This window comes from Mesocricetus auratus, unplaced genomic scaffold (genome assembly GCF_017639785.1).
Source record: "Mesocricetus auratus isolate SY011 unplaced genomic scaffold, BCM_Maur_2.0 Super-Scaffold_100029, whole genome shotgun sequence".
NCBI classification, from domain to species: Eukaryota; Metazoa; Chordata; class Mammalia; order Rodentia; family Cricetidae; genus Mesocricetus; species Mesocricetus auratus.
The window spans coordinates 16198822-16211172 of NW_024429210.1; the positions used below are offsets into that span (position 1 = coordinate 16198822).

Below are 12351 nucleotides of genomic sequence, written 5' to 3' on the forward strand. Positions count from 1 at the left end.
CAGAAGGCTCCATGTGTACAGATGTATACACAAGTCTCTTGATGAGAGGAATTCCCAATTACCATCAATTAAAAAATTCACATCCTTTAATGTTCAAAAAATGATATTTTGACACTTGTTTGGAGGATACCAGCTATACACAAAAGGAGGGACAAGAACCAACATGAATTAATGTGAAATGAAGCTTTCCATGACTCCAGCCACCATCTAGTTGAGGGACTGATAGAGAGCTGCAAATACCGACAAGTCATTTAGATTTCTGAGGCCAATATGTCATAAACTGGTCTTCATGTAAAATAGGCCTTTGAGACTTGAGTTCACTTCACTATTACCTAATTAAATATATTATCAAATTTTTAATCTTTCACTATATGCACTGTTAGTAGGTGAGGTTAAGCAAACACTTAATACTTCTCACAAAATCCTACAAAAATATTTACAATGTTAAAGAGAACGATTATATTTTCATAGCCTAAGAAGTACGACAAAAGCATCAAAAATGTTTCTGAGTTTGTCTCTCTGATTGAAAATTGATCTCAGAGAGACAAAATGCTTGACTTGTTTTAGGGAAATCAAACTCTTTCAATCTATAACTATCATGTCCACTTTCTGAGTACTGTACAAAGAGGAGTAAATGCAATAATTGCTAACTTAAAAACAATAGTTCAGAAGCTAAGACCACTTGCTACTGTGGTAAGAGAACCCAGGCTTGGTTCCCAGCATGTATATGTCTGCTCACAAACATCTGTAACATGATCTTCTGGCAGCCGCAGGCACCAGGCAAGCACATGGTGCACATACATGCCTGCAGGTAAACCACTCATTTACATAAAATAAAAGTAAATAAATGTCTGAAACTATTTTTAACCTTGAAACTGATTGTTTCATTACTGATTTTGCAAATACATTAGAAAAGGCTTAATTGAAGCAAGAAATGGAAAGAGTTCCAGATTAGGAATCCCTACAGCAGGGGTGAGTTCCAGCCCTACCTCTCTACAAGCAGGAGTGAGTTCCAGCCCCACCTCTCCCATGTTGAGTTCTGCAGTCCAATGTGGAGATAGACTACCATCTTCAATACACTGGATTCATTTGGAGAGACAAAATATTGTGGTTTGTTCCCTCTTGAAAACATGTTTGCACAATTCACTGTACTACCTAAGGTTCTCAGTTGCATTTCACAACTAATAGTGTCATTATTTATAGGTCTTCATACAGATACACAACAACCCAGACTTACTTTCTGTTCAAAATTTTGTTACCTAGAATTTTCCTCTAAACTTTCTTAAATTAGTTTCCAAATACTATTTAGCACCTAATTTTATTGTGCTTACTAGCATGGAGCAAGGAAAATTACTCTTTTCACTGAGCATGTGTTGTTTGCAATTGTTCAACATTTCAAAATGATAAAGTATTGCCAAGCATAACAATAATAAAAAATAGGCACAGGTGGGGACTCAACTTCTAGTTCAGAAAACAGATTCTACAAATAGCTGACAGTAGAATTGAAAATTAAAATAAGAGAACGTACGTGACTTATGGAGAGCAGTTACTGTACACACACTGTAGTGCTGCTTTGCGATTACTTTTTAATCATTCCGCAGTATCAGTATTTCTAGTCATAGGGGCACATAACAAATCAGAGGCTTAAGAGGTTAAACAACCTGCTTCATATCACAGAGCACAGAGTGCCAGAGCAACGCTGAAGCTACATCGTTGAGAATGAAGAGGGCACGTGCTCAGGCTGATGGCTGCCTCCATCATCAGATTTAAAGTCATTCAACGGACATTTTCTCATTTCTTCTAGTTATAGAGGGAGCTATACGATGCCAGCATTTTGACTTACAACACACAATGTCAAAATACAAAGTTACTTGCTTGTGCAATAAATAAGTAGCAGATTACCATCTTTGCTGAATCATTGACAAAATTCTCCTTGTGACCAGACCATCCTTCCAGGAAAGCTCCGTCCACACACCCCATTAAGATAAGAGGGCCTCTATTAAAAATATTTATAAAGTAGCAATGGTCCATCTAAGCTGGTATAATATCAACAGAAAGTTCACACTACAGATCTAGTCTGCACTCGAAACATAAACCAGGGTGAATAACTGGACCAACTCACCAAAGGTAAAGAACAAAGAATGGGAAAGTGTTTTAACTTCATATGCATCTTCAGTGTACCTATGCTTTCTATTTGTTTCATTCCTTATATATTATGGTGGTGAAGAAGACACAGGATTTGGTAGGAAACAAAGCAAACATGGAAACACTTGCTTCCAGGAGACAAGATGTAAATGTCTAACATATTACTATATGTGGTCGGAAATGATGAGAATGTAGAAATGTTTGAACAAGAGGCTCACCTGAAAGGGGAGCTATGACTAATGGCAGGAAAACTGTATACTTTATTCTTAGGTTCCGACTGTGTTGTTGAATATTTTGTCAACTCAGATGTACAAAGAGCAAGAAAATATTGTGGTGGCTCCTGTTATAGTTTGAGTATGACATGTCCACCATAGACTTGTGTAGTGGGCTTGGTGGCAGATTGAGGGGCTTCTGGTTTGTGCGGAATGGGTGGATCCTGAGGGCTTTACTCCTTTGATGACTTAATAATATAACGGCAATACTGGAAGTGGGAAAGCGGGGGGGAGGCTAACTGAAGGAAACAGCTCCCCCTCCCGGGGTGGGGGGGCCTGGTCATAGAGGCTGTGCCTATGTTCCTCCTTTCTCACTCCCTCTTTTCTGCTCAGGGCTTGCCATGCTGAAGTGCCTGCACCACGTGACCCCACTGCCATGATGTGAGGCTTCATAATGCATCCAGCATTGATGCAGCCTAAGATCACAGAGTGGCACATTTAAGTCTGTGAACTAACACAACTTTGTCCTCTACAGAATTATTTAACTACTTTCTCACAAAGCAAAGTCGGACCAGTATACTCCCATTAATATAATTTCAAAGGGTTATTAGGAGAGTGGAATGCAAAGTATCGTGTTTCAAATAAAGGGAAACCTAGTATCTGGGTTTTGCTTTTTTTCATTTTAGTACCTTTTACATCCCAATCTGTGTGTGTGTGTGTGTGTGTGTGTGTGTGTGTGTGTGTGTGTGTGTTATTAATGTTGCACTATTAGGAAAAGTTATTCACTAGGGCAAAGAGACTTTACATTTTAGGCACTGAGCACTGTATGTTCCCAACCAAACAGTTCAATGAAAAAGTCAAGAAATATGACTTATTTGATAATGTAAAAGGGGTATGAGATGATTCAGTGAATAAAGGTGCTTGCTGCTAAGTTTGAGGACCTTTGTTCCCTGGTATCTACATGGTAGACGAAAGAATGAAATCCCATGAGCTGTCCTCTGACTTCTACATGTGTACCACAGTACCCAATCCACCAAAATAAATGTAATAAAAAAATCAAATTAGCCAGGCTTTGGTGGCTCATGCCTTTAATCCCAGCACTTGGGAGGTAGAGGCAGGCAGATCTCTGTGAGTTTGAGACCAGCCTGGTCTACAAAGCAAGTTACAGGACAGCCTCCAAAATAATACAGAGAAACCTTGTCTCGAAAAACCAAAAAAAAAAAAAACCTCAAATGTAAAACAAAAGGCCATATGTCACATAGGTGCATTGCTTTCCTAGTCTTTACACGTTGGCCAAAGGCTATATACAATATTCAATTTTACATAACAAGAAGAGATTAACACTATAGTTTCCTTACTCCTTGGGAAATACTTAATGGTATTTAATTCAATATCTAATGGTATTGCTTAATCCTGTAATAGAAAAAGGTGTTTGCTCTTTCAACTTTGTTGTAGAATATAAGCTGTGTCACCCGTGCCATCCCCAGTTTAGTGGCATGAAAACACATTCTCAGTTTCCTCCACATATATTTTGTAAGTTGGAGTTCTGAAAGGAAATGAAACCATGCAAGAAGCAACACAAGACTTGGGTCCCATGTGCCAGCACATGGCAAAAAAAATTTTAAAGTATGCAATATATTTTTCTTTGACATTGGATATATTACATAAACAAATAGACACTTAAAATGCAATTTAGATATCATATTTTATGGTCATCAATGATGTCAAATTAAAACAGGTATTATATACCCAGCACCCAGGTCTGAAGTGTTTAACAAAGCTGTGTCTGTTCAATGCAGTATGTCTCTAGAGAAATTAGGTATTGACTGCATGCCTCAGTGAGTAGAAAAATCTACAAAAATCTATATCACTCATTGATCCAAATATTGCTTCTTGGCATTACTAAGAATGCAACAAATTTTAAAACAGTGTATTTGACACACATATAATTCTCTTTAATTATCTTGCAACAAGAACAAAGTATGTCAGTGCTCGTACATGCTAGTTTTTATGGAGGAAATATTAATAATGGAGAACTCTGCCTAACATCCTTACTCTGGTTTTATACTGGTGCATCAAGTCAGCTGCAGAAACTTCCCTCAGGTTACACAGAGTCCTGAGTTTGGAAGAACAGCTGCCATGTTTAAGTGTCATGCCATCCACAGCACTTCCAGGAATCACCGTCTCTCCATTTGTCCTTTTGTCCTTCCATCTCATCTCAGTGTCTTTCTGCCCAGCTCTTGGCTTCGTGAGCTACCTAGTAGAAAAACTGGTCTTTCCTTTCCTTCCTTTTCACCTACTCCCTGTACATGACTATGAATTAGAAAACATGTAGATAAGAAGACATGGCACCTTAGACAAATTCCTTTAAAACTTAGCTATGTTCTCAGTGTCGAGATAACAATAAGGAGAACATTCAAGGTCAGCAGACAGTCTGCTCTGGGGGAACAGGCCGCATGCCTGACTACACAGAGGCACACTTGCTGTACAAGAAACACTCTGACAACCATAGGTTGTTTCACAGTGATAACTCTTCCTCATTCTTGCTGCTTTCTTTTGCATTGTTTCATCCCCCGGACCGGAATAGGAAAAGATTTTTCTGATATTAAATCACACATGGACTGTACTAATAGTTAACATAAATATTTATGAGTTTGATTTTCCCCATTTACATATAGAATCTGAGCCCTTTTTTCTGGGTTCTAAATATGGTTAAATGATTAGTTCATTTCTAACAAAATTCTGAACACAAACACTGTTCAAACACAGTGAGAATATCCAATCTTTCATTTCATATCAAAACAAATACACACATATTTAGCAAATATATTCATGTATGTTCACATACACAGGTAGATATATGTGGGCATACATACATTTGCAAAATGCATGAAAGGAATCCATTGTTTTGTAGAAAAGCTGAGGCATCTGTTATTAAATGAATACTCAATAAAGCCCAAGACCACAAGACTTCCCTGCAAATCTCTCTCCTGAGCATTTTTTCAGAAGCAGCACTATCTCCATGAGTACCCTCAGCTCAGTCTTTGTCCCAAGACGCGGAGTGGGGAAATCTACCCAGTATCTTAATCAGCACACACTGTGACCAGGAGATGGAAGGAGTTTCAGTTAAGTGCTGAATACACACTGGATTAAATAGCTCATGAAGACAGCACAAAAACAATACTATGCAGAATTAACTAAATAAGACTTGCAGAAATACTGCTGTCAGAGCTTTGGTCAGAACAACACATAACTACGTTTACTCCTCCTACAGATAAACAGTGTCTTCAACTGAAATCAGCACCAGAACATCATTAGCAACAGTGCATAAGAATCTGTATGGTCAATTTCCAGGTGCAACACCAGGTAAGGAGTACCTTCGTGTCTCTGAAAATTCTGTTCTATATCACAAAGTCTGGCAAACAAATGTTCTTTGGTTCCTTGAGAAAGAGAACTTAAAGTCAGAGTGCACACTGTCTGGGCTGGAGATGATATAGTGGTTAAGAGCAGCTCTTGCAGGGGACATAGGCTCAGTTCCTTGCAACCACACCATAGCTCATAGCCATTGAGACCTCCAGTTCCAGGGAATCCACACCATAGCTCATAGCCATTGAGACCTCCAGTTCCAGGGAATCCACACCATAGCTCATAGCCATTGAGACCTCCAGTTCCAGGGAATCCACACCATAGCTCATAGCCATTGAGACCTCCAGTTCCAGGGAATCCAATGCCCTTTTCTGACCTGGCTTGGCCTGCACCGGGTACATACAGATACACACAGGCCAAACACTCATATACATAAAATAAATAAATCGAAATAAATTGTTTTAACAAGTGTCACTATCAATCAGCACTTTATTTCCTTATTTCCTAAATTAATCAAAGCCATGTCACATTTTCCTTTCAAGTGTTAACTATGCCATTAACAATGTAAAGGATGAAAAAATTACACAACACTGATCATTACTTTGCTAAGAAAACCAGATTTGACAAAGACATGTTCTGATTTCTTTTCCTGTGTTCCAGAGCATAAAAAGTGATTTTCATTTCAAAAACTGTCCACTAACAATCTTCCTAGGAAGAAGGTGTCACACAGTCAACACACTGACTCCACCTTCTTGACGGCCTCCTTTAAAAGACTGTGGGTTTTAATTGCTCTGGAAAATGATCAACACCCTCTGCATTACATGGTCAATGGTCCTTTTAATAGAAAAGGCAATAATATACAGTTGTCTGCTCCAAGTAAAACTCGTTAGAAAGTATTAGTTTAGGGTAACAGCCCAACAGCCATTACCAGTGCAGAATGTCTGTTTAGCTGATGCTCAGTGAAGATGTATCTCTTTCAGAGCTGTTTAAAAATTATGTTTGCTTTACCATGTCTGACAACACTTTTATAAACAAAGTTTGCAAAGAATATAATTTTGAAAGCCAAAGTTTTTTAATAATCACCATTTTTTTCACTAGCATAACATTAGAATTGACTTTTTGTCTTGCTGACAGAGCAACTAAGAAAGTACAGTTGCACTGAGCATATTGATTGTGAGAGAAGCAGCCATCAGTGGGACTCAGCACCATATATTTTCAATATTGACCTCCTACTTCCTTTTCCATGGCTTTCTGGGTCGGCTATTGGATTTGGACTTCAGAGTAATAAACAGCTAAGGTTTAATTAATGGTAAATGAATACAAGACATAGGTTATGACTTTAACTAATTAGGGAATTGTTGAATTAAGTCTGCCTTGGAATGCAAGGCAGTACAATCAATATCCAATAAAAGGGCTATGTATGTAATTTACCTGCAAATGTGTTTCCAATACCATCAAAGTGAGTTTAAATAAGTAAGATCTATGAAAGGCTACTGAAAGAGATTTCCCAAGTTAACACTTTGGGGGTTCAGAAGATGCTGCCGCTGTGGAGAGATCTCTTTCAAGACCCTGAGAAGGACATAGTGCTAACAGGATAGCACATGAGGACTACTGATTCTGATGTCCCTCAGCACCACCCAGGAACCTCATACACAGACCTGTGACTTGTCAGCCTAATGAAGGTCATCAGGTTTTGCTCCTTTCTTGAGAGCCACAGTCTCTGTCCAGTCACATGGTTTCTGGTTTCTGTCAGATATTCACTGGGTTAACAGGAATTCACTATTTTCCACAAAAATCTCACCAGAGTGCTTACCCTTCAGCCTGACCATGCAACAGTCATCTTATGTAGCTTCAGCATGCTCAACTCAATTATTCTTCTGAGATAAAAATGTGAACTTGCAAAGAGAGACCTACCTACTCCTTTGTGGGCATCCAAACTTGTAAATTCTATTGTTCCATTATGGCCCTTCCTGGGATTTTCCTGATACTGTTTGTGGTTTCCATTGGGACAGTATCTGTAGCAAAGTCCGTAGTCTGCAAGGTAAACCTGGAAGAGATGGAGAGGCCAATGAGTAATGCTTTGTCCTCTGAAAATATGACCTTTACAATTAAGTCTTTAGAAACGTGTAAATTGTAGGCCAGGGAGACAGTTCAGTGGGTAAAGGCACTTGTCACCAAGCCTAAAGTACTGAATCAGTCTCTGGGGGTGAAGACAAAACCAAGTCCTCTGATCTCCTGACCTACACACACACACACTGTGGTCCAAGCACACACACACACACACACACACACACACACACACTACAAAATAACAAATGAATTACAAATTTTAAAGGGAACTTGAAAGTTAAGTGAAACCTCAGACCTCAGATCAAAGTTCCACTAAACCAAATAATGAATAAAATTTGTGCTAGGAACCAGGACAACCAACTTTCTGACTTAAATCCTTGCTGCATCATAGTTCAGACTCAACTTTATTCCCAACTTCCTTCTCCTCAGGTAGACATCTAAATGTACTTTTTCATCTGCTGTACACAGGTTACAAGGCTCCGCCTTTTAAAGAACCCTTTCCTGAAACTGTGTTAAGTACAGAAGGCAGAGCAGATGCCAGCAATGTTTTTGCGTTTGACCATGGTACGCCTCTACTGTAGGAAGTTTAAAGAGTGAGCAGACTGTCAAGGGGAGTAACTCAAACAGAAAACAGTGAAATAAAAGTCCACACCGCCCCCACAGCAATTGCTTGTGGTTAACAATGGAGGATCAAGGGATGTCTGCTGGACTTTCAGGGACCCAGCTCATCATCACCACCATTCACGGAAGCCACTCATACTCTAAGCAAGTTCTCCAAGCACAAACTGGAACTGTTAGAATCAGGGAGTAATGCACAGACATTCCTCAGATTACTTGGGAGGGGGAAATTGTTTTAAGGGCATAGTACACCCCAAATGGAGAACTGTATTGAAGACATGTTTCTGTAACATGGAGATGGAGAACATTCCACAGGTCAAGTACATTTTACCATACCCACCATGCCTCACAAACGAGAGCAGTTTCAATTCAAGAATGTATTGCTTTATACATACTTCTCTAAAATTTAGAGATTTAGGCAATGTTTCAAAATGTAGGTTCATGACAGTAGAGTATCAGAACCAGAATTTAAAAATTTAAAACCTATTGAAAGAAAATTTAGTATTTATATATTAGTTTCTTAAATGTTTCATTTTAGGATGTCTCAGATAGAAGGTATTTGGAATTTCTAAACATAAGACACACATTTTTTTAACTATTGGACAACATAAATTTGCTGAATGATCAGAAACATGCATTTCCACGTTTTCTCTCTCTCCCACCTCTGAGTAACTGACCTCTAGGTCCTGAGTAGCTGGGTGCCTCGGATGAGGAGAGCAATCAGCTCTTGCCTTCACTATGTATTGTGCTCTCCTACCTTTGTGTTTCAAGAACTAAATATACCTCATGTAGATTCCTGAATGATGCAACACTGATGATTCAGCAAACAGCTTTATTTTAATACACCAGATACATTGGCTATTTTTGCAAAATATGGAGAAGCTTTTCAAGTACATCATTAGCTCAACAAGTAAGAGCTAAGTCTTTAAGGAGTGACACCATGCACTATGCCACTGACCCAAGACAGCACGAAATCCCACAGGTAGGTCATGATGCCCATTCTATTTATATGAATCTTGAAGTCAAATGAGTCATAGAAAAGGAGCCAGGATCCTAGAGCAGTTCGTAGCTAGGATGCGTTATCACTTTCACAGTCATGTTAGGCTTATAACGGGACACTTCATTCAAGATGACTGTAATACGCATCTAAGGGTGTCTAAAGAGAAGTCTGGGAAGAAAGAGACCACAGTACAGGCTATAGGCTAAAGTGCTTATACTTCTTAAACCCTGTGCCGAGCATAGGTGGAGCACGCCTTTAATCCCAGCACTCGGGAGGCAGAGGCAGGCAGATCTCTGTGAGTTGGAAGCCAGCCTGGTCTACAGAGCGAGTTCCAAGCCAAACTCCAAAGCAATACAGAGAAACCCTTGTCTCGAAAACAAAACAAAACAGAAAAAACTATTATCCTGCACAGAGACTTCCAAACTTCACAGGAGGTTAATTTCTGGGTCCTCAGCAAAGACTAGCCAAACTGCTCCAGAAGAGAGCAATACTGGAGAAATTCTGAATCTCAAAGAGGAAAGGGAAGGACATAGAGTTTCACTTTCTCCTGTACACAATAAACAGTGAAAAAGACTCTCTTGTAGCTGCTTTGGCCACCACCAATCTCTGAGTCACAAGAGTGTGCTCAGAATGTGAAGGGTGCAGGTTCACCCTTCATATAAAGATGGGTGCTAACAGTTCAGTAGAGAAACACATTAACCAAATTTTAGCGAATGAATATTTCAGATCTAAGAGATTTAAATCATGCAAGGTCACAGCCTTGAGTAGCACGACCATCAGCAATGCTTCTGGAGTCTTAATAGAGTCATGGGAAAGAACCAAATTATGAGAAGGCATTGAACAAAGAATAAAAGACTCAGCAAACTGAGCAAGTCTCTATCCACAAACCCTACCTTCACATGTACCTTTTAAAATGAATCCCTGTTTGGAAGTTTACCAATTACTTTAGCCTGTATTTTTCTATAGCTTTTATGAGTACTGAACAGCTACTAAGGGAAAGATGCTATGCTAGCCATCGAGGGGAAGATGGTTTGCTAGCCACTGAGAAGAAGACTGTGCTAGTCACTGAGGGGAAGACACTGAGGGAAGAGAGTATGCTAGTCACTGAGGGGAAGACACTGAGGGAAGAGAGTGTGCTAGTCACTGAGGGGAAGACACTGAGGGAAGAGAGTATGCTAGTCACTGAGGGGAAGACACTGAGGGAAGAGAGTATGCTAGTCACTGAGGGGAAGACACTGAGGGAAGAGAGTATGCTAGTCACTGAGGGGAAGACACTGAGGGAAGAGAGTATGCTAGTCACTGAGGGAAGACTGCTAGTTACTGAGGAGAAGACTGTGCTAATCACTGGGAGAAGACAGTGTGCTAGTCAATGAGGGGAAAACTGAGCTAGTTACTGAGGAGAAGACAATGTGTTAATCACTGGGGGAAGATAGTGTGCAAATCACTGAGTGGATGACTGTACTATTCACTGAGGGGAAGACTGCTAGTCACTGAGGAAAGATTGTACTAGTAACTGAGGGGAAGACTGTGCTAGTCACTGAGAGGAACACTGTGCTAGTCACTGAGGAAAGACTGTACTAGTAACTGAGGGGAAGACTGCGCTAATCACTGAGGAAAGACTGTGCTAATCACTGGAGGAAGATGGTGTGCTAGTCAGAGGGGAAGAATGCTAGTCACTAAGGGGAAGACTGCTAGTGACTGAGGGGAAGATTGTGTCAGTCACTGAGGGGAAGACTGTACTAGTAACTGAGGGGAAGACTGCGCTAATCACTGAGGAAAGACTGTGCTAATCACTGGAGGAAGATGGTGTGCTAGTCAGAGGGGAAGAATGCTAGTCACTAAGGGGAAGACTGCTAGTGACTGAGGGGAAGATTGTGTCAGTCACTGAGGGGAAGACTGTGCTAGTCACTGAGGGGCAAGTTCAAAATAATAAAAAAAAACACCAAACAAACAAAGTTCTTGCTCCTAAGGAGTCAGTAAGTTGAAAGTGTCCAGAAAGCTGAAAGGTCCCAACTGGGTCACGGGGACTTGTCAGGTAACCCAACCCCAGCCACACTAATTCTGGGCAGTCTCCACCCATGACTAACCATGGAGAAGACGACACCATCATTTCTAGTCAGCCATCATCTCTGATGGGACAGTTCTGGGGCTGCTCCTTCCACACGGACACGACTCTCAGAAAGCATTCCATCCAGTCTGCTTATTCCCTTTCATCTCATCAGGTCCACATTTCACATCCCCAATAAACTTTAGCTCCTCATGCTGTCTCAGCACCTGCCTTCCTGAGAGCCTGATTTGACAGGTCAGGAAGTCATAGCCTTCATTCATAAATGAATGAAATCCTCCTTTAGCATACCATGAAAATCACAGATTTCCTCTCAAAACTCAGCTTCCTTTGTTATGTGGTCTGTGTGGCCCCACGCTGTGTGCTGCAGCTCTATGGTGTTAAGGCTTCTCTCTGGGTCTCCACTGCCACCCGAGGCTCTCAGACTTTAAACTGCTCTGGTTTCCGGTTTGGTGGGTGAGACCAGGGGTGATTAGAGAGCATTTGTGATGATTCTCCTGAAGCAGTTTGCACAGGATATACCTTCCTCCTCCTCCTCACAGACAGAGTTCCCCATGCTCGTCTCCACTCCTACCAAAGGCTGAACCACACTCATTCTTCCCGGCAAATCCCACCTTAATGTGGGAGAGTCCTTAAACCACAAGACAATCTGTTAGGCTTCACTTGTGTCCGTGTGAGTTTGACATTAATAATATAGAAAAAACATTTATCTTTTCTTTGTATTTAAAAATTGGCCAGTCCCTGATCCAGACTCCATGAATGTAGTGCCAGTGAGGAGGCCACAGAAATCACTGGGGCCTTGGGTAGTAGACTGGTGTTCACCATGGTGTATGAATTCCAAATAGAGGGATGCTCTCTTAGCCTGGACACATGGG

The 12351-nt window shown here is 40.5% G+C and overlaps 1 protein-coding gene across 4 annotated transcripts in view; it reads right to left on the minus strand.

Moving 5' to 3' along the window:
- Positions 1 to 12351, minus strand: part of Vrk2 (VRK serine/threonine kinase 2) — a 129341-nt gene that overhangs the window by 24167 nt on the left and 92823 nt on the right. For all 4 annotated transcript variants that reach the window (XM_040733194.1, XM_040733192.1, XM_040733193.1 and 1 more), the window contains one exon: positions 7638 to 7770. In XM_040733194.1, the coding sequence (XP_040589128.1) occupies positions 7638 to 7770 (133 nt within the window). The remainder of the gene's footprint in view (positions 1 to 7637; positions 7771 to 12351) is intronic.